At 33.9% G+C, this 26229-nt stretch overlaps 2 protein-coding genes across 3 annotated transcripts; one reads left to right on the forward strand and one right to left on the reverse strand.

Annotated features, from left to right (window-relative positions):
• Positions 1–3143: 3143 nt before the first annotated feature.
• Positions 3144–16759, forward strand: LOC133672793 (MAP3K epsilon protein kinase 1-like). Of its 2 annotated transcripts, XM_062093322.1 has the most exons (24): positions 3144–3380; positions 3769–3903; positions 4403–4423; positions 4922–4995; positions 5093–5183; positions 5271–5354; positions 5866–5967; positions 6120–6251; positions 6547–6618; positions 7140–7240; positions 7597–7711; positions 7891–8286; positions 9734–10066; positions 10148–10192; positions 10818–10997; positions 11095–11178; positions 11421–11512; positions 11594–11677; positions 12214–13106; positions 13422–13801; positions 13896–14030; positions 14891–15297; positions 15501–15615; positions 16255–16759. In XM_062093322.1, exons 1-24 carry the CDS (start codon positions 3321–3323, stop codon positions 16429–16431), a joined length of 4308 nt encoding a protein of 1435 aa, XP_061949306.1. In that variant the 5' UTR covers positions 3144–3320; the 3' UTR covers positions 16432–16759. The 2 variants fall into 2 exon arrangements, with proteins under 2 accessions (XP_061949306.1, XP_061949307.1); XM_062093323.1 differs by lacking the exons at positions 15501–15615; positions 16255–16759 and having other exon boundaries at positions 13896–14025; positions 14891–15054.
• A 3707-nt stretch (positions 16760–20466) lies between these two features.
• On the reverse strand, positions 20467–25259 carry LOC133672448 (eukaryotic initiation factor 4A-3-like). Its single transcript, XM_062092872.1, has 8 exons — positions 24897–25259; positions 23701–23941; positions 23506–23586; positions 22958–23065; positions 22743–22862; positions 21770–21937; positions 21146–21232; positions 20467–20911 (listed from the first exon to the last, which is right to left on the reverse strand). Exons 1-8 carry the CDS (start codon positions 25199–25201, stop codon positions 20798–20800), a joined length of 1224 nt encoding a protein of 407 aa, XP_061948856.1. The 5' UTR covers positions 25202–25259; the 3' UTR covers positions 20467–20797.
• Positions 25260–26229: the final 970 nt, after the last annotated feature.

The following is a 26229-nucleotide window of genomic DNA, read 5'->3' on the forward strand; positions in this document are numbered from 1 at the left end:
TTACCCTTAGAAGAAAAATTTATTGAACTAGTGTCTAGGAGATCTTTTGTATTTTCATCCTAGTTTTTAAGTTATAATCAAGTTCATCAAAGGGAAATTTAGTATTTTAATAAATACAAAATATTATCTGAAAACTAAAAGTTGTTAGCACATGCAACCTATATGTCAACACATGGGATACGTCAACGCCTGTCGGGTGGCGCTCACGAAGTTTTTTGTCGGCTTTCATGGTTGTGTTGGGAGCAACACACCAAGCTCTTCCAGGTGTTGGGGCGTATATTAGCGGAGGATCGACAGTGTGACTACAACTAACTATTTTTCTTGCCTAACCTTCCAAAAATTAAATGTGTCTTGATAATTTGTATTTGTATTGATTTTGGTCCTCAATCTTATAATTGTTATTTATTTTACTTTTTATACCCTTTGAAGTTGATTTTGTGTTTCAATTTTATCTCTCAACATTTAACTTCAATTAATTTTCTTTTATCCAATTTGTTTTTTATTCTTTTGATTGCTATTTTTTATTTGTTTTTTTTCCTTTTTCTGATTTATTTTATTTTTTAATTTTACCCCTCATTATTTTATTTCATTTAATTTTTAGGGATAATTAAAAAAAAACCTCTTAAGTTTTGATCGTGTTTTCACTTTCTCGTTGTAGTTTGAGAAGTTACACTTTAGATCCTGAACTTTATATGCACGCTAACACTTAACATAGTAAAAAGAAGTCAATAAAAAAATATCTGATCATTTACATGTTTGCTATTATATTTATTTTAATGACTAAAAAGACCCTTAAGCCTTAAAATAACAAAATTGTCATCCATAATTTATAATTATAATAATGTTATCCTTAATTCCATAAACACAAATCCATTTTAAGCATTTTGTCAAACAATTTTTAGGCATTATTGGTATTCTTTTTTCTATTGCATTTGGAAAGAAAGGAACCAAATAATTCATAATAGTGTTGCATACAAAAAAAAAACACAATTCATTCATTCAAGAACATTGCTTGACTTCATGTCTGGATGAATAATGTATAGGGTGCAATTGTGGTGTAAAAAACAAATTCCCTTCACTACACCTCTAGCAATTACCACACATGAAGAGAATGTTTGGATGTGTGAAATTTTAGTGACCTTTTTGGTTGGAGTATCATTTTCTTAGTAAATTCTCTTTTACATAGCTCTTTTTTTTCTCCTTGATTTCATGCTTTGAATAGGGAAAGTATATATCCTTAGCACCTTAAGGTCATAATTTTCCTATTACAATTGCTTCCTAAATGCAAAACAAAGATTTAAAATGGGAAGGAAATAAAATGCTAATAGATCTAACTACTTAAGAATAGAGATGCTTAAATAAGAAACTTGTTGTAACCAAGATAGATGCAAAAAATAAAAATAAAAAAGAGACCAACCATGTACTTATATCTCACCCTAACATAGTAGATGAAAGACAAATTGCAATTTATGGTATTCTTGTAGTGTTTTTAGTTGTTGTTTATTTGTCAATTTAGGAAGTTCTATGTATATAACTTTTCAAGGCAATATGTGCAATCTCACAATCTTCTTAAGCATTGGTGATGAAGACACCACACACTCAAAATTCTAGAGGAGCAAAGTTATGGAAATCAAGTTCTTATAATATGCAAGAATCCTATCAAGAACAGAATCTAATACAATTACAAATGACATGAATATGTGGGAGCTAAACAAATAGATAATCCTAGTCCATTCTAACATTATCCTCAATCACGGGGTCATTAGCATATGAAACTAAACTAATTGAGAAGGGAAAGGGAGAAGAGATTGGAAAAAGAAGTTGTCGTGATTGTTATTTGTGTTTGTGTTACATTATATACGAGAGTAATTTCATCTTTTGAACATTTTTGAAATTTTTGTTTGATCTAGAATGTAAAGTGTAATTTCTCAAACTACAATGGAGAAGTGAAAACGCAATTAAACCTTATAAAGCTTTTTGTAATCATCCCTAATTATTATACTATACCAGATTTTATCCCTATTTTTTTATTGCTATATATTTTGTTTCTCAATCCTTTTCTTGATTAATATTTGTTTTTCAATTTTATCCATCGATATTTAAATAATTGATAATTTTGCTTTTTGATATTTTTGTGTTTGTGTTCTATAGAGTAATTCTTGTTTCATAACCTAGGTTATGAGTTTTAAAAATTAGCTTGATTTGACTTCGATTTGTTTTAGGTTATTTTCATAAAATTATTTTTTCTTTCAATTTAATCTTTCGGCATTAAGTTATTGGGTCTTGAGCTTCATGATTTATTTTGCTTTTCTTTCTATAGGGTTATCTTAATCTCATATCTTAGGTCTTGAGTTAGTTTACTTAACCGAGTTGACTTAGGATTTTTCTTTGATTTTTTTAATAGTTTTTTTTTCAGTTTTGTCTTTTATTATTTAGTTTGCTTGAAAGTTAACCTCTATTATTTTATTTAATTTTTTTGTATGAGATTATTCTAATTTCATGACCAGGCCACGAATTTAGCATGATGACATGAGTTGGGTTTTTTTTGTCATTTTTATTTTTTTTAGTTCATCATTTAATGTTTGATTTGTTGGTAATTGGGTTTCATATATATATTTTTTTCTTTACGAGGTTATCTTGTTCTTATTTAATTTGCATTTATTTTATAAAATAAGATTATTGAGAACTTTTAAAAATATTTAAATGGTATATTTTCATAATATTAACAAGTATTTATTTGTTTATTGGTCATTGTTTATTTTTGTCATTGATTTTTTTATAATTATATTATTAAATTAATCAAGTTTATTAAACTTATTCAAATCCATAACCAAATTTTTTTCTCATTTAAAAATAGTATAATCATATGATTTTCTTATATTAAAAAAAATCATAGTGGCTAGCATAATCTAAACTGCCTATTTAGTAACAACTAAATATAATTTATCCTTTTACTTCACTCTATTAAAAGCGTGTTTAATACTTTATTTTTATTTTTAAATATTTTTTAAAAGTATTTTAAATTTAATAAAGATATTAATTTAGTATTTTTTAAATAATTTTGATATATTAATGTAATTTGTTTTTGAATATTTTGGATTTTAATGTATTTTTTTATTTAAGGTCAATTCCGTCATTGAAAAAGCAGACACTCTCACTAACACGCCCATAGTTTCTCTCTCGCTCGTATGTCGCCGGAGCTGAGGCTTCGTAAACGTTATCCGGCTGGAGAATACGGTTATTTTGTTTCTGAATTCACGAAATGGAGAGTCTCTAGGATTTTCTTAAGCAAAAGCGTGTTCCATTTTTGACAAGAAGAGATGTCTCGGCAAACGCCATCATCTCATTTTCTTAAATCGAAGACTCTCGATAACAAATATGTGAGCAGTCCATTTCTCCTACAATCCTCGCTATTTATGCCACTTTTATGCACGTTATCGATTTAATTTTCCGTGTTCTGTTTGGTTGCTGGGAAAATCGAGGTTGAAAAGAGAAATTTCTCGATTCGAGGTTTTGGTTTTTTTAGTGTTTGTTTTGGTGAGTTTCAGTCTAGGATTTGAATTTTAGTTGATTAAGAGATTAAATTTGAACTTAAATTAAAATATGAGACTTCAATTTCGAATTTGTTAATTAATTTATTTTTCTTTAGTTTTATTTAATTTTAATTTTGTTTCCTGATTGTCTCTTAACTATTGGCTTTAGTCAATAACGAATTAGCGCGAATGCATGATTTTTAAGTGAGTATGGTGTATTTTGTTTTTGGTGTAGATGCTTGGAGATGAGATTGGAAAAGGAGCGTATGGTCGAGTGTATAAAGGTTTGGATTTGGAGAATGGGGATTTTGTTGCAATTAAACAAGTTTCGTTGGAGAATATTGCCCAAGAGGATCTTAATATCATCATGGTTTGTTTCTAATTTTCTCTTAAAGATATACATCTGTGTGCAAGTGTACGCGCAACTCTTTTAATCTTAAATGTTGCTAGCTAGTTGAAGATGATGAAGGGCACTGTTATAGATAATTTTCTTGTTACTGTTTTAAGTTGGCCTGAAAGACTTGAGAGTTTATTGCTGACTTTCTTCGGAAACAGCCAACTTCAGTTTCTGTGAGCTGTTTAGGGGTTGGCAAAGTTGAATTAAGTAGTTGAAGCATTTACTATTGACATCTCATAGAAAGCCAGAAATGGTTTTGTAGTGGTTATAGTTATGTCTTTTCCATATCTTCTGTAATTCCTCAAGTGGAACTTCCTTTTAAGCATTTATGTCTGTTAATAAAGCATTTACTTTTAATGTTTCATCTGGTTTTACAATGATATATTTTTTCTGTCTACTTTGTAAGTTTGGCTGACAGTTGCTTCTTTCTTTTTGGGTACAATTTCTTTGGTGGAATGGATTGATGTTTCAGCAAGAGATAGATTTACTGAAGGTAGCTCTTGTTCTTTATTGTTATGTTTGCTTTTTGATTGAATATTCTTTTTTGCTGCACTTGAACTTTTCCTTTGTCAAGTCCATAATTCTTTTAAGACAGCATATTTGGGGCATAAGGTTCTGGGCTGACTTTTAAATAAGGACCACTTTGTCAGTTACTGAAACTATTATGGTATCCGTGACCATGGCTTTCTTTACTAAAACCTTACTCCCTTCATCATCTTCTAGAGGTTCTATTGTGGATCTGTGTTTCAAGCATAAAACAGGATGAACATGATTGCCTTTTATGTCCCCTTCACGCAAGTGGCAAACCCAAAGGAACTTCTTGGGCAGGACCATAGCTGTCTAATGGCCTTTATATAATAATTCATATTCTAGCATTGGAGGTCCTTGGGCTTTCATGCTTTTAAAGTTAGTCATGACGAGAGTTCCCTCTAGAGAATGCATATTCTCAGTATGTGATCATACTAGTTTGAACATACTAATTTGATTGCAGAATTTGAACCATAAAAACATTGTGAAATATCTCGGATCATCGAAGACGAAGACTCATCTTCACATAATCCTTGAGTAAGTGAGCTCTTATGTTTTTGACTAACTGATAAATGACGTTCCATGTAAACTCTGCTTCAAATTCATATGTTTTAATTTCTTTATGTTGATTCAGGTATGTTGAGAATGGCTCGCTTGCAAACATTATCAAGCCAAATAAATTCGGGCCTTTTCCAGAGTCTTTGGTGGCTGTTTACATTGCCCAGGTTTTTGATTGTCTCTTCAGTTAGTAGCTTCTTTCTGAGTTTTTTTTTTCTTTTCTAATTTATGCTTATAAAATATTTTGATTTCAGGTTCTGGAAGGATTAGTTTATTTGCATGAACAGGGTGTTATTCATCGAGATATCAAGGGTGCAAACATATTGACTACCAAAGAGGTAATGCACTGTTTATGGTGTTTTGGTAATTTTTCATTTAGATGTGAGCACCTTATAATTACTTTGATTTCAAATACGCTAGGGTGCTCAATCCAAAATTGTGTGATGTCATATTTATTCTCTCAAATAGTGCATTTCTGTAAATTCAGAGTTGCAGTGTATAATTGCTATATAATGTTAAATCTTGGGAATGATGCACACTTTCCATTTAGGGAAATATATAAGTGACATGACTGTTTATGGCTAATTTAACGAAACCCTTTTCCATTTGACAAGAGTTTTTGTTTGTATTCTTAGACTACTTTTAAAAAATAATGAAGAGAGATGAGGTGCCTATGTGACTATAATGTTTGTAAATGGATGTTCTGTGACGTCACTGTACTTTTTCACCTCTCATGTTTTTTACTTGAAGATTTGCCTTTTTTTTTCTTCATATTATGTTCTGTATTCATCCTATATCTTTTAAAATGGTGTCTTTAAAGCAGTTAATTGACCTTATTTTTACTTCCAGGGCCTTGTGAAACTTGCTGATTTTGGTGTTGCAACAAAATTAACTGAAGCTGATGTTAATACACATTCAGTTGTTGGAACGCCATATTGGATGGCCCCAGAGGTTCATCTCTTACCTGCTTTCATTTGCTATATGTTTTTTCTATTTGTTCTAATCCATTATGATCAAAATCATGGTTGGAAAGGATAATACATATGATGTAGCTATTGAGGTGTTTACAAGCCTTGATCATGTGAAACTTGTTTATTTGTCAGGTTATTGAAATGTCAGGGGTTTGTGCCGCTTCTGACATCTGGAGCGTTGGCTGCACCGTGATTGAACTTCTTACATGTGTACCACCTTACTATGATTTGCAGCCAATGCCAGCTCTCTTTCGTATTGTTCAGGTTTGATCAGCTTTATATATATATATATATATAGTCTTTTCAGTTTATTAAAGAGAGCAATGTTTCCTGTTAAAACCTTTTGGGTTCACTGTCATTTTTCATCTTTTCTTCTCCATGTTGATGCCATCTCATGTTTCTTGTTTAGATTTTACTTGGGATTCTTATTGTCTGGAATGCAATAGTCTTGTTTGATGTTACAAGTGCTTTTTTTTATTTTTTTTGGGGCTAATTGAATTTGTTGAACTGGTCTGAGGATTGACTGCGCTGTGATGACAGAACTCTCTTTCTCTCTCAGGATGATAATCCTCCGATACCTGATAGCTTATCTCCTGACATTACAGACTTTCTGCGCCAGTGCTTCAAGAAGGTACATTGCACACGTCTAGTCCTCTAGCTCGATCAGTTTCTCAGTTCTGTTACCTAATTCCTAATTGCCTAATTTCATGCATCGACGATTTCTTGCTTGGTTTCCAATTTTAAAGTTGTGAAAGAACTATCCCAGCCACACCAATTTGGTCAGGCCCAACAACCTAGACCAAAATTAGAAAGGGATGGGAATTACCACTTCCCTTTTATAGGCTAATCTTTTGCTAGAAAGGATAGATCATATACTGAGTTTTGCTAGAAAGGGATTCCAAGAAAGAAGCACAATTGCTGGTAAGACGGCATAGCATTGTCTTGTTTTCTCCTTTGTGGTCATTCCAGTCAACTCTGGCTTGCCTCAGTTTGGTTTCAGATCTGATTCAGTTTTGCCTTATGATTGTATAGATCTTTCAGCTTTGTAATTAATGTTCAATTGGCTGACCCCTGAAATTTGTCGGCATGCATCATTCAGTTTAGATTTTATTCATTTATTAAGGAAATGAGATATTTGGTTGTGAATTTCAGGATGCTACGCAGCGGCCCGATGCAAAAACACTACTTTCTCATCCTTGGATACTGAATTCTAGGCGTGCATTGAACTCTTTCCGTCATAGTGGATCATTAAGGTTGAATTTGATCTTCTTATTTTTGTCCATCTGTTTATAGTTCTGCTTATCACTTTCTTAACCAAGGTAGTTTATATGGATTAGCCTTAAACCCCAAGCCTAAGATTTTGCATGTGAGACCATGTGTGCCCTCAAATATTCAGTTTGAGCGTGGAGATGAACCAGTAGTTAACTCTATCCAACTGCTCTGCTGTGATTTTTGGAAGTGGCATCCAGTGTTTTATGCTTTAATATTTAAACAGATGTCATGTCACCATAAATTGAACTGTTTTTCTTTGTTTGCAATTAGATGACTTCCTTTCAAAGTGTCAATGTAGTATCTTACTGCAAGCATGCATACTTTTTCTTTTTTGTAGAAGCATACAGGAAGATGTTGCAGTCGATGCGGTAATTTTAAATGGAGATAATCAGTGCACTGGCCAAATTAGTTCTGTGGATAAAACAGAAGCTTCTGTTGCTGATTTTGAAGCTGTGAGAATCATGTGATCTTTAACATTGTGATAAGTTGTTAACTTGGGGACTTTTCTTCATATCCTTAGCGGAGAAAGAAATCAATTTTGCTTGAAAAGTGATTCACACCTTATTCTTCCATGGAGAAGCAATTAAAATATATTGGCACTACATCCTGATTCAAATCTTTTGGTTTTCAGGTTTCCAGGAAAGAATTAGTGACAGTGTCTGATGATGTCAGTAAGTCTTGTAAGGATAATTCCTCAAATGATGATGAAGTCGAGGAAAGAACTGATAAATTAGACAATGATCTCCATTCAGATCAAGTCCCGACCCTAGCTATTCATGAAAATTCATCTCTCAAAACTAGTTCTGGCAGACTATCTATGAATAAAGTAGCTGCTGCTTGTGCTCCGCTTCATGGGGCAACACATATGCATGACCAGGATCAGGCTCTGAGTAATTGTGACATGGAATCTCCTGATGCAAGAGGGAAAAACATAGATAGAATGGATGGGGGAAAAACAAATTCTACTCATGTTGAGAATGGATCATTTGGTTTTGCAACAAGAAGTCAAGATAATGGGCTTCAAAAGGTAATTAATATCTGTTGCTTTCTTGACTATGATGTTGTGCTCATTTGTTCATTGATGCCCCCCCCTGCCTCACTCTCTCTTCAAAGACCGTTTATTGTGCACACTGTGTCGATTCATAGTGAATAGACAATTCTTGACATGATTAAAATGACACACAAAATAGAGAAAGAGATAGATGCTTTGTTGGTTCCTATCATGCAGGGTTTCATTTGGTCTTCTAATATAATCTCAGTCTTCTATATTTTGATTGGTGCATTTTGTGTTCACAGTCCAATCTTTTTTAAGTAAACCATTTCTTTTTGTAAAGAAAAGGAGAAATAGAACGTGAATATAAATTTTTTAAAGAGCATGAAGCTTGGGCAGCATGTTAACTAAATATACTCAATATGCCTAGATCTAGGGATGTAGGTTCCTTGAGCAGTTCTATATTGTTTTGCACTTTTGAGGATTTCAGCTGGTTCTGCTTTTGTTGCTTGAAGTAAAACTAAGTTGAGGATTTTTGATGGAGCAACTCATCTATGCCTGCAGTGATTGAGAGGGCCTGTGAACTAATTGCAACTCATGGCTTAAGGACATGGCCGAAACAGATTTCTTGATTGCCCATTCCTGATATCGTCGCTTAGTTAAAAAAATTATGGTTGAAAAAATTATGGTTGATTAGATTTTAGATTTCTACCTTTTAGTGATCTTTACCTTTTGGATTTCCATGATATTCGGTTCTTCTATGCCCTCCTGGCCCTCCCTTCTAGTTACAAATCTTCTGTTGCGGGTTATGTTACATTTGCTTCTACCTAATCAAGTTTTTTGTGTGTTTAGTAATTCAGTTGAAAGTGCATTTTGGCTGAAAAAGCACCAAATTAATGTCTTTTTAGGTGCTTTTCGAAGGTTTTGACATCCTCATATATATATATATATATATATATATATATATATATATATAAAACATCAATTTGCTGCCTTCTTAACTCAAAAGCACCTAAAATACAATATCAAACAGGCTCTTTGTATTGTCACTGTAGTTATGTATTCTTAATTTCCTAAAGCAGTAAATGTCTGATTATTCCTCTTTGCATACTGTGTATACCTTACGTGCATAGCTTGTCTATTCTTCATCTTCTTCTTAGTGTGGGTACACTCTACTTTTATTACTTTCCTGTGCTGCCATGTTGGAATGCATATGCTATAGTTATCATATGTACCATGCAACGCTTTAGATGTATTCAGATATATTAGAGCATATGGTTTTCTAATGTCCCATTTGTTTTCTTTCTGGTCGTAAAATATAGGGTCTTGTCCTGAGTTCAAGTTCAGGTTTCCAAGGGAGCTTGAACATTGACATTACCTACAACTTGCTCTCCACCTCACCCATCTCACTTTCTTTCTTCTTTCCCTGCTTGGATACAATAATTGTATTATCTTACGCTTTTGTATAACTGGGACTGTGAAGGCTGTGAAGACATCAATGAACTTGGGAGGAAATGAGCTCAGTAAATTTAGCGACACTCCAAGAGATGCTTCACTGGATGATTTATTTCATCCCCTCAATAAAAATCCAGAGGATCGGGCAGCTGAAGCCTCAACATCTGCCTCAACATCACATATGAACCAAGGGAATGCTGTTGTGGCTGATGCAGGGAAAAATGATCTGGCTACAAGGTTGAGAGCTACAATTGCTCAAAAACAAATGGAGAATGAAATGGGGAAGACAAACGGTGGTGGTGATTTGTTTAGCCTAATGATGGGTGTTCTGAAGGATGGTGTGATTGATATTGATGGTTTGGTATGTTTTAACTGCTCAATTTTGTTCATTATTTAGATAATTAGTTTAATAATTCCTGACAACATATGCTTTTCTTGGCAGGTTTTTGATGAAAAATTGCCTCCAGAAAATCTCTTTCCTCTCCAGGTAGTCAATCAAATTTTGAGCACCTCAATCAATAACTTGATTTAGACTACAGTAGCATTGCAATCCAGACTTTTTTGAAGTATTTATATTGATGAACAAAAGACATAAGCTCATTAGCAACCTCTTTTTATTGTTTGGATTGAGTGATGCCTGCTAAAGACAGGTATTTTGAAATATGAAGCTGCACTAATCTATTGTAGCTCTTCATGTTATGTAATTACCTTAAAAATGATAGTCCTTTATGCTTTCTGTTCCTTTCTTGATAATTCGAGAATCTGATAGTATTTTAGTTTCCAATGGAGGAGGAAAGCAACCTGTTATACAAACTTGTAATCTGATGATTAATATACTGGCTCCAATCTTTAAAGTTCCTCTTTACATGCAGTGGATTGACTATTTTGATGATTTAGTGACAATGTGAAGTGAAATGACATCTCATGCTGTTGTGGGTCGGAAACTCTTGAATCTTTGTCTAATTAGTCCTCAGATAATTTTTTTCATCAATTCCTGTTGTCTAATCATAGTGGATTCTTAAAAATAAGAATGCTATGAATATCAATTCTTCACTATCCTTGTTTTTTTATAACATGGGCTGGTTGTAATTGTTATTGTTTTTGCTTTGTAGGCTGTTGAGTTTAGCAGGTTAGTTGGGTCGTTAAGACCTGAGGAATCAGAAGAGGTGATTGTATCTGCATGCCAGAAACTTATTAGCATCTTTCACCAGCGCCCTGAGCAGAAAATTGTTTTTATTACCCAGCATGGATTGCTTCCTCTAATGGAATTACTTGAAGTTCCTAAAACTCGTGTATGCCAGCTAGCTATGCATTGTATTTTGTTGTTTCCACTTGCTATGAGAGTTGCAGCTTCTAATATGAGGAGATAATTGCTTCCCGATATTTCAGGTTATATGTTCTGTCCTCCAACTTATAAATCAGATTGTGAAAGATAATACCGATTTCCAGGAAAATGCATGTCTTGTTGGCCTGGTAAGTGATTCTCCAAGGTTTGTGTTCCCTTGTTGGAAGTAATTTGCTCGAGTTTTGAGTTACTACAATCAAGCATTCTGTATTTTTTATAAAAGGATTGGCTCATTCCATCCTTAACTGGGGCTTGTGCTTTGTTCTTACATTTCTGCATGCATCTCTTATCACTAATCCTTCTTCCTGAAATACTTGGGCTAGAACATTATTTCCATCCTGATATATTTATGGCGAATGTTATGTGCCAGATCCCTGTGGTCATGGGTTTTGCTGGACCTGATCGCCCCCGTGAGGTTCGCATGGAGGCAGCTTATTTCTTGCAGCAGCTATGCCAGTCAAGGTGGAGAGTTTCTCCTTTTATATTGCTTTGATCTGCTAAACAGATAGGATTAGGACTAAAACTGTTGACTTTCTGGTGTAGCTCGTTGACATTGCAAATGTTCATTGCTTGCCGTGGAATACCTATCCTGGTGGGTTTTCTAGAGGCTGATCATGCTAAGTACAGGTTTGTAATTTCTTTTCTGGTATGTGTTTGCAAGGTCACGTATTTTTTTCCTTTAAAGCTGACAAAAAAATAAGTATGCTTGGAAGTTTGAAATGGTGCCTTTTTTCATGCAGAAAGACAGGCGGTTTGGTTGTATAGTATGAATTTTATGTCACAATGCATGAGTGTGAAGCTGGTGAATTTCATTAGAATTTATTTGTCAGCCACCTTTGTTCATGCTCCCCGGTCGTCTCAAACCTCATCTTGGAATAGAAACATCACTGTTCTCTAAAAAGCATTTTCCCTAGGAAAGCTTGTTTGTTGCTGCTCAATATCACATTCTAAATCATGTAGCAACTTTGAAATCAAGTATGGTCTCTGTTTAAAGTAGACAGGATGACCCTGTACAAAAGCTCTACAACAGACTGCACAAATTTCCAAATGCTCATGGTTTTGTCATGGCAATGTTTAGAGCATGCTTGTTAGCCACACATGATTTCCTCTGTGTACCCTTTCCATTATCTTATAAATACACTGATTCAGCTCTTTGCATCCAGGGACATGGTTCACCTAGCTATTGATGGCATGTGGCAGGTCTTTAAGCTTCAGAGATCAACCCCAAGAAATGATTTCTGTCGCATAGCTGCGAAAAATGGAATACTGTTCAGACTTATCAACACTCTTTATAGCTTGAATGAGGCAACTAGGCTAGCTTCAATATCCATGGGAACTGGATTCCCACTAGATGGTTTAGCTCAACGACCACGATCTGGTCCCTTGGATTTCAATCATCCTATTTTCATTCAGAGCGAGCCACCACTTTCTGCATCTGATCAGCCTGATATCCTTAAATTTAGGCATGGAATGATCGATCATCCCTTGCCTTCTATGACACAAGAACCATCACGTGCTTCAACTTCACATTCCCAAAGGCTGGATGCCATTCAACCAGATGCCAGATATCTTGGGACAGACACTGATGGGCCTCAATCTAGTAATGAAGCAATCGAAGCTACAGTTGCTTCCAAGTTGCCAGATCCAGCAGCTTTAGGAAAAGCTGCAAATATGGGTATCAAAGAACCTCCAGGAATTGCTTCTAAAGAGCGGGATAACTTGGATCGGTGGAAAAGTGATCCATCTCGCCCAGAAACTGAACTTAGGCAGCAGCGAGTCACTGGTTCCACGCAAAGGACATCTACTGATAGGCCTCCAAAGTTGATAGAAAGTGCATCAAACGGTCTTACTTCTGTGGTATCTGCTCAGCCAGAGCAAGTTCGTCCTCTTCTAAGCTTGCTGGAGAAGGAACCCCCTTCTAAGCATTTCTCTGGTCAGTTGGAGTATGCACGTCACCTCTCAGGGTTGGAGAGACATGAAAGTATACTGCCTTTATTACATGGATCTGAGAAGAAAACAAATGGTGAATTGGATTTTCTGATGGCAGAGTTTGCAGGTAATTGGTTGTGTTTGTCTCCCTCTCTCGTTTTCTCCTTCATTTGAATTGGTCAACATGATTTCCAATTGACTTCATGTTATTTGAACTTTTAGTGGGATACGGCTCTTTTCCAGCATGGTCCGTTGTTAGCAACACCACAACAAGTTTTGAAGTCTTATTTTAGGAATTTTAGTGATAATTTCTTCCATCTTGTTTGCAGAAGTATTAGTATTTCTTGCAATGTTTATTATGGAGCTGCTGTTTGCCCTCAATATGAATTTCCAATGAGGAACACTTATATTTTGGGAACTTCTCTTGTTTTTATGGTTGCAGAGGTTTCTGGGCGTGGAAGAGAAAATGGAAATCTAGACTCGATGCCTAGAATTTCACATAAAACAGTGAGTAAGAAGGTTGGACCAATTGCACCTAATGAAGGAGCTGCTTCCACATCTGGTATTGTATCTCAAACAGCATCTGGTGTATTGTCTGGTTCGGGTGTTCTAAATGCTAGACCTGGGAGTGCAACATCATCTGGGTTACTTTCCCAGATGGTATCAGCAGAGGTTGCGAGGGAATACCTGGAGAAAGTGGCGGACCTTCTGCTCGAGTTTTCTCAAGCTGACACAACTGTAAAATCTTACATGTGTAGCCAAAGCTTGCTTAGCCGTCTTTTTCAGATGTTCAATAGAATTGAGCTCCCTATTCTTTTAAAGGTACAGAAGAGAGTGTTCTACAGCTTTGTGCTTAAACTTGTTTGAGTATTTTTTTAAATGCTATCTCACCTTGCTGCTCTTTATTGATTCACAGATACTTAAGTGTATCGATAATCTGTCAACTGACCCAAACTGCTTAGAGAATCTTCAGCGAGCAGATGCAATTAAGTACTTGATTCCAAATCTTGAACTCAAAGATGGACCTCTTGTAGATCAAATTCATAGTGAGGTTTGCCTTCCCAAGTTACTTCCTATAATTTTAGTAGTTTGTGATTATGCTACAAGCTGCCTTTTTACTGTCTTTGAATTTGCATTTATAAAAAATATGAATATGAGTGTCTTTCTGTCATATAATAAATTGTTGGTCCCCAAGGCACATGGAATTTCTAATTTACTCCACGGACCTTTCATTAGCTGCTGTTCTGTTTTAGATTTGTTTGTGCTTGTATTTTAATACTGCACTTGTTGACATTATAGAAGTACAGTGTTCTCCTTGTATACTGTACACTCTAGGTTCTTGGATCATCTCTTCTGCAATTTCTAATCCCTGTTCCTTGCGTTACCATTCATTTGCCTGGGTATAGTCAACTAGACATTTGGTCTTGTAGTGGAAAAAACGACATACCAGTTACACCTCAACACAACCTTTCATTCTACGCATGCTAAAACGACATACCAGTTACACCTTAACACAACCTTTCATTCTACGCATGCTAAAAGCTACACCTCAACACAACCTTTCATTCTACGCATGCTAAAAGCCTCATGTTGGAAGTTCTTCTCTTAGTCTAGGAAGAGAGGACATGGAAGTTGCACTGCAATGAAAGCTTTCATTCTATGGTTACCAAAATTATCGCATATCAAGTTCTTGCCTATCTCTTAAATATGGGAACTGTGTGGGTGCTTATGTATGAAATGTGAACTTCAATTTCTATCAAAAGCTGCGTAGGTCATCTTCATCACATGTTATCCAAGTTTCATGGCTAAATTGGTTTGGTTTGTTTATGTTGCCCAAGTTTTTTATTAGTGGATTTAATTATTGCAAGCATTCCAGTTCTCATAACGTTTGCTGAATTTTATTGTTTGAAGGTCCTCAATGCACTTTTTAACCTCTGCAAGATAAATAAGAGGAGACAGGAACAAGCTGCTGAAAATGGAATCATTCCACACTTAATGAATTTTATTATGTCTGATTCTCCTTTAAAATCGCATGCATTACCTCTACTGTGTGACATGGCTCATGCATCACGTAATTCAAGAGAACAATTAAGGGCCCATGGTGGATTGGATGTATACTTGAGCCTACTTGATGATGTGGTTTGGTCAGTGACGGCACTAGATTCAATTGCTGTTTGCTTGGCTCATGACAATGACAACCACAAAGTGGAACAGGCATTGCTAAAAAAAGATGCAGTCCAGAAATTAGTGAAGTTTTTCCAATGCTGCCCCGAACAACAATTTGTGCATATATTGGAGCCATTCTTGAAAATTATCACGTATGAACTTTTCTCATCTTTCTATTCATTTATTCATTACCAATTGTTAAGTTTAACTCACGAATGGCAATCCATTGGTCAATTGAATTGTGAAAAAATGAACTATGAATGAAAAACTAGTAAACTGTGCAGATCCTCTGGGATCCAAACTGCTTAAATTATCAGTATTTTATCAGCATTTCATTCGTACTTGTTGAATGCAGGAAATCATCCCGCATAAATACAACTTTAGCTGTTAATGGCTTGACACCTCTGCTCATTGCAAGACTGGATCATCAAGATGCCATAGCTCGTCTTAATCTGCTCAAACTAATAAAGGTGAAATTTTGCAACTCCTCACTGTCCTGTCTTGACTTTTACCACTGCACTGAGGAATAACTTATAACATATAGATCAATGTTGCTTGCATTGTTTTATTCTGCTGATGTTATCGCGCTTCTCGTGCTAGTGCTAGGTAGAAACCTTGTTTATCTCAATTAGGTCTGCTTAAGAAATAGTTTTTAGTGTATATTTTTTTCTATCCAGTATTTTTGTTCCATTATTTTTTTCAATGTATGCAATTCATATGCTGATTGATTTCTCCTTGCTCCAATGATCGATCTTTTAGGATATCTTCTTAACAATCAATGTAAACCTTGTTTAGTAGTTTCTCCTCCACAGCTAAAACAACCAGCAATGCAAGTCCGCTTAGCATGGTGTCTTATCATGTCAAAAAACCACAAGCTTGTTCTTTTTTATATTATCAGTAATCAAGTAGCCAAGCACGTGTTCTTTTTTATCACCATGAGTCTAAGACATCACATCGTAGCATATTTGGTGGAGAGAAGACCCTAGAGCTTGCCCTTTTCTCATCAATCTCGTTTCAGTGATTTTTTTCCATGCTGAAAGCTGCATTTGAAAGTAGGTGTTTGGTTCTATGATCATATCATGAATTGCTCAATGAAATTTGATGTGCAGGCTGTGTATGAGCACCACCCACGTCCAAAGCAATTGATCGTGGAGAATGACTTGCCCCAAAAACTTCTGAACTTGATCGAGGAACGTAGGGACGGGCAAAGCTCCGGAGGCCAAGTGTTAGTGAAACAAATGGCTACTTCGCTACTTAAAGCACTTCATATAAACACTGTTCTGTAAATTCGTGTCTCACAGTTTCTTTTAAAAATGTACATGGTTTTTTAGGAAATTTTATTTGTTAGATTTTTTCCCCATTAAAAATATGGTTTGCTTGTGTGTGTATGCTTGCAACCATGTGGATGCAACAAGTTTTAGGAGTGTGTTCTACTTATCCAGGAGGTCTCAGAAACTCGAGAGTTCCAAAGGGTGGCTGTCTTTTTGCATTAGCGAGCTACCAGGTCGATTTCTTTTTGCCCCCTCACCCCCCAATTTGTTCTTAAATATTCTAATTTAAACTCCAATGTTTGTAGTGCTAACTGTTTATAATTTTATGACCCTTCTTTTTTTATTCTTCTTATAATGGATTTTTCATTTATCATTTATTTCTGGCTTTTAATTTGGAGACAGGATTTCTTCCGTGGAATAATTTGACTGGTCAAAGTGGCTATAACAGCTGCTTTTTATATGGTGGCCTCTCTCACATAATTGTATCGTGCCCCCCACCCTCAACTTGCTTTTGCGATCTAGTTTTTAACATTTGGGATTTTTACTGGGTCCTGGGTGGGTGATGCAGGAGGTTGAAGTTTTCGAGGATTTTTTTTTTTAAATTTAGAAAATTAAGTAATATATTTAATAATTTTGTTTTTTCTAGTTTATTTAGAACTTTTATTTTTTAGATTTTGAAGTTTGTTTAGGTTGGATTTTGAGTTAATTTAAGGAGTTGTAAATCTTTTAAGAGATGGACTCCTTGAAGATATAAATATTTAATAGTAAAATTATAAATTTCATCATGTCACAGTATCCATTAGAGGTTTATGAATTTCCCTTTATTTTATTTTATTTTAATTTCTTTCTGTGGCTGGGAACCTAAAAATTCACAGGACACAAGAAAGTGGTAGACCTTACCGTAAATATATATTAGCTATTCTAGATCTCCACCAACTAACACAACAAATAGTAGTATATGTTTACTGCCTAAGAACAATTCAAGGCTTTGCCTCTTCCTCCATAAGTAGGGAACGCTAATAGCTCCACCATCTGCACCGCTAATAATTTAAGGTGATGAAAATGGAATGTGTATGTTCAAAGGATTTGAGGTGGAAACATTGTTCATATATTAGCTATTCACATCTTCTTCTTTTTAATCGAGTCTTTTTAGTTTGTATTTAATAATTATAGTTTGATTTTTTTAAATTCATAGTCGATAAATTATGAAATGGTGTTTGGATTATGAACACTAAACCGCATCAAATTTTTATTTTTGCTCACATCCTTTTTTTTTATTGGGTTCTTTTTCTTTCATTGGTATTTTTTTTATTTAGTCATTTTGCTTTTCATTTAACCATTATAGTTCGGTTTTGCAAAATTAAAACTCGGTAAACCATAAAATAATATTTATCATTATGAACATGTAAGACAATATAAAATGAAAAAAATATTACGAAAGGATGGAAATAAAATATAGAAGAAAGACATAATCCACCATGGATTGTAATAGTTACCCATGATGTTTATATATATATATATTGAATAATAAATAGCAATCAAATAATGAATACTTATATAAATATCTAAAACTAGATGAATAAGATATAAATATTGAAATTTTTTTATGAATAAATAAAATATAAATATAGTAAAACCGACCATTAAATACCCATTTACACCCTTACTTAAATGCATTGTAACATGGCAGTGATAATAATATTTTTTAAGAAAATCTATGTTCTTGCTACTTTAATTTCTTCCTTAACAAAGTTTTTTTTTCATCAAAGACTTGGATTTTTTAAAAAAGTTTAATTAACTGCATGTATAACACTGGAACAACAAATCTTTTTTTTGTTTTCCCCTTGTCTACTATCTCTGTTAATAAGTTCTTTTCAAGGGAAACGATTGCTAGATTTAGTTGGTTTTTTGTTTTTTACGCAAATCAATCAATTATCAAAACAATTATCAATCAATTAATTATAGCTAGCAGTTTTAAGAAGTAAAAGCCTGAGATCTGCTTATTATTCATTTGAATTTTTTGAGTTCAAACTTCAACTAACACCTAGAAAAAATAATAAGTGTACATGACCATGACCATTGAGGATGTGTTTTTGTGTTTTAAAAGTGTTTTTAAAAAATTTAAATTTTTTTTATTTTTTTCTTTGCATTAAATTAATATTTTTTGGTTTTTTAGATCATTTTGACATGCTTATGTCAAAAATAATTTTTAAAAAATAAAAAATATATATTATTTTAATACATTTCCGAATGAAAAACAACTATGACCATACTTTCAAACACACGTATTAATAATAATATTCAAGGAGGGATTTAGTCCCAAGTAATTTGATTTAAGGATACCCTTATTGTCAAACAAAAAAAATAAAAAAATATTAAAAAACAATGGAAATAAAATATAGAAGGACACAATCCATCATGGGTTACAATAGTTACATGTTTTTTTTTTCACACACACACATTATTCTAATATTAAAATAATATGTATATAGAGTCCCATGTAATTTGATTTACCGATACCCTTATTGTCAAACAAAAAAATAAAAACACATTTTTAGCCAATTCATCATTCAATACAAATGGAGGATCACATGACTCCTAGAAAATTGTCCCTTCTTCAATTATCTATTTCTTAAAATAATTTATGTATTAAATTTGATAATACATCAAATGAATTAAGTACCAAGTAGCATAGAAACTATTAGGAAATCACTAATTTTTAACCCTGCTGCTGTTTCTTGGAGTTCTTGCAAGGCATACAACATTTTGTGTAAGCTCTTGTTGTATGGATTAATAAGGATACGAGGGTGTTTGGCTTAAAGATAACTTGTGTTTTTTTAAATAAAAAACATGTTTTTATATTTTTTAGAGGTGTGATGTGTGCTTAAAAGATATTGTACTTTTAACAAAAAGCCACCACACCTCAAAGCCAAACACATAATATCCTTCGTGTACCTTTTTTAACCTGTCTTTCTTCAAAGTAGTAGTTTATAAAATAACTAAAATTAAAAGATTATAGCAACCGAATGAGAAAACTCTAAAGATCAGGAATCAGTTTTAATATGAAGGATGCGTCATTTATGAAAGCAGGGCAGGGTGTATACATTTGCATGTCGAGAAACATGAGAATGCAAGGTGGTGGATATTACAACTATATATTATCTTTAAACAGAAGCTACAAATTAAGTGTAAAAAACATGGACCAAATTGAGAGTTGCTTTACTATGGTTCACCAAGAATTTTTTTAAAAGGAGAAACATTTTCCAAGCCGATCCTGATTCGATTATTTACCTAGTTAATGTTTCAAAATAAATAATATTAGACTTACCTTCGTCATTAAAAATATAATTTGGTTTTTAAAAAAATTCTTCAGGTTATATTTTCTTTTAAAAAAAAACATTAATACTGCAACATAGTAGATTGCACTGATAAAAATTGTGATGCAACTTATGGACTTTACTCGATTTAATAATCTTGTTTTTTCGAATTATTTTCTATTTAAATATATAATAAAAAATACACTCATAAAATTGTAAAACTCCATAGAAAACAAATAAAAACAAAATCCAATTGTAAAAACTAATTCTCGATCAATCTAAATCAACCTGCACACGTACAGTTCAAGTCATGAATTTTATCTTTTTTAAAATTATTTTTATTTAATTATAGCTCCCAAAATCAAGCTAATCACATACCTGCATGTTTTTTTAAGAGTTGATAAATAACATTAGAAAGAAAGAAAAAATCAAAGTGAAAAAAAAGACGGGGGAAGATATGGACAGTGAAGCACCATCAACAAAACCAGATCTTTTAGTGTTTTTTGGTAATTATGATACTTGAAAAATTTATGATCAAGCGAACAAAGTTCATTATTTTTATGATTTTTTTGCTAATTGAAGGAGCTCAACGTGGGGTCTTAGTTTGTTAAAAATTATCATAGAACTCACAACTCCTGTCGTGCAAAGCTTCAACTCCCATGTCATATTTAAGAGAAACGTTCATATCAAGATTGTCCATTTTTCGCTGGGGTAAACAAGGACAAGAACAAAATAAATAATAAACATTTAGATGATAACTCAATTTCAGATTGATCCTTGTCCCATTGTCGCTAAACAATGGGAGTACTGGTTGAAGGATATTGGGGAAAAAGTACCCAAGCAACCAAAAAAATGCATGTCTGTAACATACAAGTGTATAAATTCGATAAGAGAGCATCTTAATCACAATCTTATCATAGGAGTTAAAGCTACTCTAGCATTTTTCTTGTCAGACTTACCCGCATCTTAAACGCCAAAAAAGTGTACAGTGCAGCAGTGCACACAGATGCCAGCCACAATTCACGAACATTGTCCGCAGCAACTAATAACCACCACAGCATGTCTTATATCAGATCACCAATATTCATCGGCATTTCATCAATCTGGGTGCTGTAATACTGCTCAATATCTCTTAAGATCCTGATATCATCACTTTTGACAAAATTAATGGCAACACCCTGCAAACCATCACAATAATATTAAACAGTCAGCTAGCAAAGGATAGTGATCAAAAAGGTAATAAGACAGCACAGATGAGTATCCAAAACAGTCTTTTCCAATGAAAATCAAATTGTGTAGCTGTAGATCTAAAAAGACATCAACTCAGTGAAGCCATTTTTTAAACAGTGATCAGTTCAAGTTATGCAGGTGTCAATTCTCATTGGTAGAAGTACTCAAAACCAAGTATATACCTTACGTCCAAAACGACCAGAACGACCAATTCGATGAATGTAAAGCTCTCGATTGTTTGGAAGGTCATAGTTGATCACCAAAGAAACCTGAAGAGAAAAATGACAGCAGCATGAAGAAGATGAGACCAAACTGCAGAGGTATGCCCTTAAACAAAACAATCTATAAAAGAACGCATGTCTGGCCAAAAAGAACAGGAGGGAAAAAGGGAACACCCAATATAATCAGATCATGAAAATGAAAGCTCACTGATGTTACATTAGCTAGTTAACAAGAGATTTGGTCAAGAATAAGCTATTTTTACACAGCATAACGATGATATTAAAATGAATATCATCATTTGAGTGGTCAATGCAAGTCTGAAAACACATTTTACTTGTGGCACAGTAACAAAGAGCTAATGAAACAGCAAATTGGGTCGTTCCAAGGCCAGGTTAGACCATCAACCTCAATATAATATGATTAAAACAGATAAACCTATCTCAACATCAAATATATATATATATATATATATATATATATTTTTTTTTTTTTTTTCATATCAAGAAAGGAAAGCATCATCATGCATGTGAAAACACTGCATCCAATGAAGACATTATAAGGGAAGAGGAAGATGGGAAACTTACTTGTTGAACATCAAGCCCCCGAGCCCAAACATCAGTTGTGATCAGTACACGAGTTTCACCCAGACGGAAATTAGACATAATTGCATCTCTCTCCCTCTGAGGCATGTCACCATGCATTGCTGAGACAGTAAAGTTAAATTCAACCATCTTGGCGGTTAACCAATCAACCTGTCCAAAAGGAAGAGAACTCTTAGGACTACTTTTCAACAAGAAAACATCATCCAAGAGCAGGCACAATTTTTTTTCAGGAGGGCACATCTAACCCATAATAGAGTAAACATCTGTTGCAAAATTAAAATCACTCTTCCTTTATCACTTATTTAAATAGCTTGAAAACCTATCTCTCAATTTCTGTGCGTTAACACACAGTCACACATCAAAATCCCAGTTTCGGAGAACGGGTATTGGAACTACAAAGAACATCCTTTATCATCCTGCTCCAAGAGAATGTGCTGATTAACTTCGATATCAAAATTATGGTTTCTGTAAATAAGTTTGCATCTCACATATCTTAAACAACTGGTTAGGTCCAAACAAGTTTGGTGCAGATCTGTTGCAAAACTAAAATTACTTTTCCTTTATCACTTATTTAAATAGCTTGAAAATCTATCTCTCAATTTCTGTGCATTAATACACAGTTACGCATCAAAATCCCAGTTTCCATACATAGAGAAGAGAACGGGTACTGGAACTATAAACATCCTTTATCATCCTACTCCAAGAGAAGTGCTGATTAACTTCAATATCAAAATTATGGTTTCTGTAAATAAGTTTGCATCTCATATCTTAAACTGGTCAGGTCTTAACAAGTTCTGTGCAGACAACATGCAAATCACCAGCTATATAATAGAACAGTCCATATATCATGATCAAATGACAGTACAATTGCTTTAGTGTTAACACTGGTATAGAATGTTAAATTCTTCATAAGATACTGCTATCAAAAAGGAAATTATGTGACTAACAGCTTTACCTTCCGCTTTGTATTGCAGAAAATAACAGCTTGAGTGATGGTAAGAGTATCATAAAGGTCAGTCAGAGTCTCAAATTTCCATTCTTCTTTTTCCACAGCAACAAAAAATTGCTTGATGCCCTATGACCATAGAAACACAACAAAAAGGAGCAGTTCTCATTAGATACCAGCTTTGCACCCATATGAAGTTTATATACAGCTCAAATAATGCTCACCTCCAAAGTCAACTCATCACGTTTCACAAGAATCTTTACAGGATCTGTCATGAACTTGCTTGTAATCTCCAGAATTTCATTAGGAAGAGTGGCAGAAATCAGGACAACCTACAATATATTCATAAATTAGAAAAGGGAACATAACCAATAGCTATAAGCTTGCCTATTGTACAAGAACACACAGCTACACATCACATCAAATCACAAGATTACACTGACACCAGCAAGACAGAAGCTGCTTGCAAAAACTAGGAACTACACATTTTCACGATGAAAATGCTATGCTCCATCCCATATAGACATACAATATTTAATGTTTACATACAAACCACTAAAGAGAAAGATGTAGGCTAAGTTGAATGAGGAAAGGCTAATGACCACTACACTAGCTTAATATTGTTTTCCTCATTTTCTATAATAAGTTAGAGGGGCCGAGAAAGGGAACCAAAACAAAATACCTTGATGGAATACAACTGATGGGACCAATAAGTTAGCTGACATAATAACACAGAGATCAATACTTAAAAAAATATGGAGAGAGCATAGACCTGAAGCTCGGGTGGAAGATATCTGTAAACATCATAAATTTGATCCTTGAACCCTCTGCTCAACATCTCATCAGATTCATCCTGCAGACAAATAATAGAACAAAATTCAGCAACAATTCCTCAAGGCATGCATTACCATACTTACACCTTTAAGGACTGCCCGAACAAATGCAAGGCAAATTGAGATTTACTCACAAGAACTAGTACTCTGATGGCTCTAGTACGTAATGACCTTCTCTTGATCATGTCACAGACTCTGCCCGGAGTTCCAGAGACTACATGAACTCCATATTCTAGTTTTCGAATATCCTCGCCCACGCTTTTGCCTCCAATGCATGCATGTACTTGTATATTAATGTTTTCACCAATTGCCGTTATCACTTTCTCTGTCTGCTCTGCCAGTTCCCTTGTAGGTGACAATATCAGTGCCTGGACCCTGTAAAATCAAAGCCAATATAAGCATGGCAGAGACATCAACTGTAATATCAACCCAGATTAAACCAGCCCAAATTTCAAGAACCAGTATTCCCTTAATTACTTACAACAACTACAATAAGACTAATGTTGCTTTTTGTCAACATTAGGATTTTAGCATAAATATCATTAGAATACCAAAAACAACCAACTTAATTGTAAACCTTAGCTATCCAAATCATAGCTTTAAGAACATTGAAAAACTTTAGCTTGCATGACAATAACAAAAAGTGGAACAAAAGAAAGGAACGATCTTGGGTTTTCCAAAATTAGGGTCCATTCAAAAACAGCAATAACACAAAGCAAAAACTTAAATTACAACAGTCAACAACCTTATCTATTAACACCTATGACATTAACACTAAAAACAACTCGTCAAACATAACCACTGATAAAACCCATATTCAAAAAAACTCCATTTATTTCTACAATTTGGAAAAAGGAAAAACAATTTTAGGTATCTATAATTATGTCCTTTAAAGTTCAAATTCTACCGCATAAAAATTAGGGTTTGTGTAACGAATCAAAATCTCTAACTTAATCAACGTACGCTAACATAACCACGTTAAAAAAACTTTGGGATTGCAACAACGAGGACGATATCTGATTTTATTACACAACACTAACAGAACTCACATAAAAAAAAGACAAAAAAACTAGGGATTTCAACATTCGGTAAAGAAACCACCTTAGCTATCCAAAGTTATGTCTTTTCAATTTAGGGTTCCTCTAATAAAACAAAATTTGTAATCCCATTAGACATTAAAAAAAACAACAACATAAGGATTTTTACAATTAGGGTTCATCTAACAAAACTCAAATTCAAACATAATTACACAAATTAAAAAAAACCATATCACAAAATCTCAAAAAATCAAAGCATTTTTTTTTAAAAAAAGAGAAGTGCAAAAACCTACTCTCTGTTAGCAGTATCAACAAGCTGACAAGCAGTAAGGGCAATCATAGAGGTCTTTCCAGTACCAGATTGAGCTTGTGCTATAACATCACGCCCTTTAATTATTGGCATTAAAGCTCTTTGTTGTATCGCTGACGGCTTTTCAAATCCATAATTATAAATTCCTCTCAGTACATCTTCTTTCAATCCCATCTCATCGAAACTTGCAACAGGTTCTATTCCCTCCGTCGTCTCAAACACTAACTTTTCATCCTCCGCCGCAGCCCTCCTAGCGCTCCGCCCAGCCGGTACTCCGCTTGTGGCCATCGCCGCTGATTATTTTAGAGAGGTGATTTTTTCTCGAGCTAAGGAGTGATGTGAATTAAGAGGATTATATTAATACGGTCTTCTTTGAGAGAGTTCGGAACTTTTGTTTAAATGCAATAATGGGCTTAGCCCATCAATTTTATTTCTTATGGGCTGGATTATTAAACCATCTATGTTATATTTTAACCCAGTACTAATGACATGTTGCCCGCACTTTACTGTGGGCTGGACCGATTTTTCTATAAAGTAAAAAAAATAATGCTTGGGCGCGGCGCAAAAAAGAAAAATCTACGTTAATTCAATTACATGATAGAAAATGCAGTGACAAATAAATAAATCAATTCTTAAAAGAAAAGGTGATATCAATAACCATAAGAAAAGGAACGTTTTTTTCTTATATATAAAAAAACACAAAGCTAAATTTTCACATAACCAAAAGTTAAGAGAAAATTGAAATAAAAAAAGAAGGAAAATAAAGCTTCTTAGTCAACTTGAACTAGCATGCAAATTCACGACCCGGATAATGAGGTTGAGCCAACTTTGAAGAAAGCAAATTGAAAAAAATAAAATAATGGTCAATCCCTAACAATCCAAATATAGAAGGCTGAAATTTAAAAAAATCAGCCAACAAAAAGAAACCTACAAAAAATAAACACTTGCAAAGCTGGGTAAATTCGTTAAATCTCGGGAGGAAGATCATTCAAATGGTATAATCTAATAGAAGGTAAAAAGAGAAAAATAACAACTTTATTTTAAAAAGAGCTCAATTTTAAAGGGTGAAATAAAAAAAATATAAAAAATCGACGCCAAAAAAATATTTAGGTTAAGTGGCCAAACCTATTGTTAATAAGGTCATGAGATTGGGATAACTTGATTGAAAAGAAACTAAATAAAGTCATAAACCTCTTTTCTTTTAATAAATAATGTCAAATAATAAAATTGAAAAACAAAAAGTAAAAAAAAATCTATGGAAGGAGGTGTCGCCTCACGTGGAAGGAGATGCCTCCTCGTATGAAAGGAGTCATGGC

This window comes from Populus nigra, chromosome 14 (genome assembly GCF_951802175.1).
Source record: "Populus nigra chromosome 14, ddPopNigr1.1, whole genome shotgun sequence".
Classification (NCBI taxonomy): domain Eukaryota; kingdom Viridiplantae; phylum Streptophyta; class Magnoliopsida; order Malpighiales; family Salicaceae; genus Populus; species Populus nigra.

Excerpts from the sequence above, each read along its gene's own strand:
- LOC133672448 (XM_062092872.1), bottom strand. The coding sequence starts at position 25,201 with ATGGCCACAAGCGGAGTACCGGCTGGGCGGAGCGCTAGGAGGGCTGCG. Across the intron at positions 23,066-23,505 it reads ATCTTCCACCCGAGCTTCAG|GTTGTCCTGATTTCTGCCAC; the intron begins GTCTATGCTCTC and ends AATATATTGTAG. Across the intron at positions 20,912-21,145 it reads CTGGTCGTTTTGGACGTAAG|GGTGTTGCCATTAATTTTGT; the intron begins GTATATACTTGG and ends GATGGTTTGCAG.
- LOC133672793 (XM_062093322.1), top strand. The coding sequence starts at position 3,321 with ATGTCTCGGCAAACGCCATCATCTCATTTTCTTAAATCGAAGACTCTC. Across the intron at positions 6,252-6,546 it reads CTCTCTTTCGTATTGTTCAG|GATGATAATCCTCCGATACC; the intron begins GTTTGATCAGCT and ends TTTCTCTCTCAG. Across the intron at positions 15,298-15,500 it reads CCATTCTTGAAAATTATCAC|GAAATCATCCCGCATAAATA; the intron begins GTATGAACTTTT and ends TGTTGAATGCAG.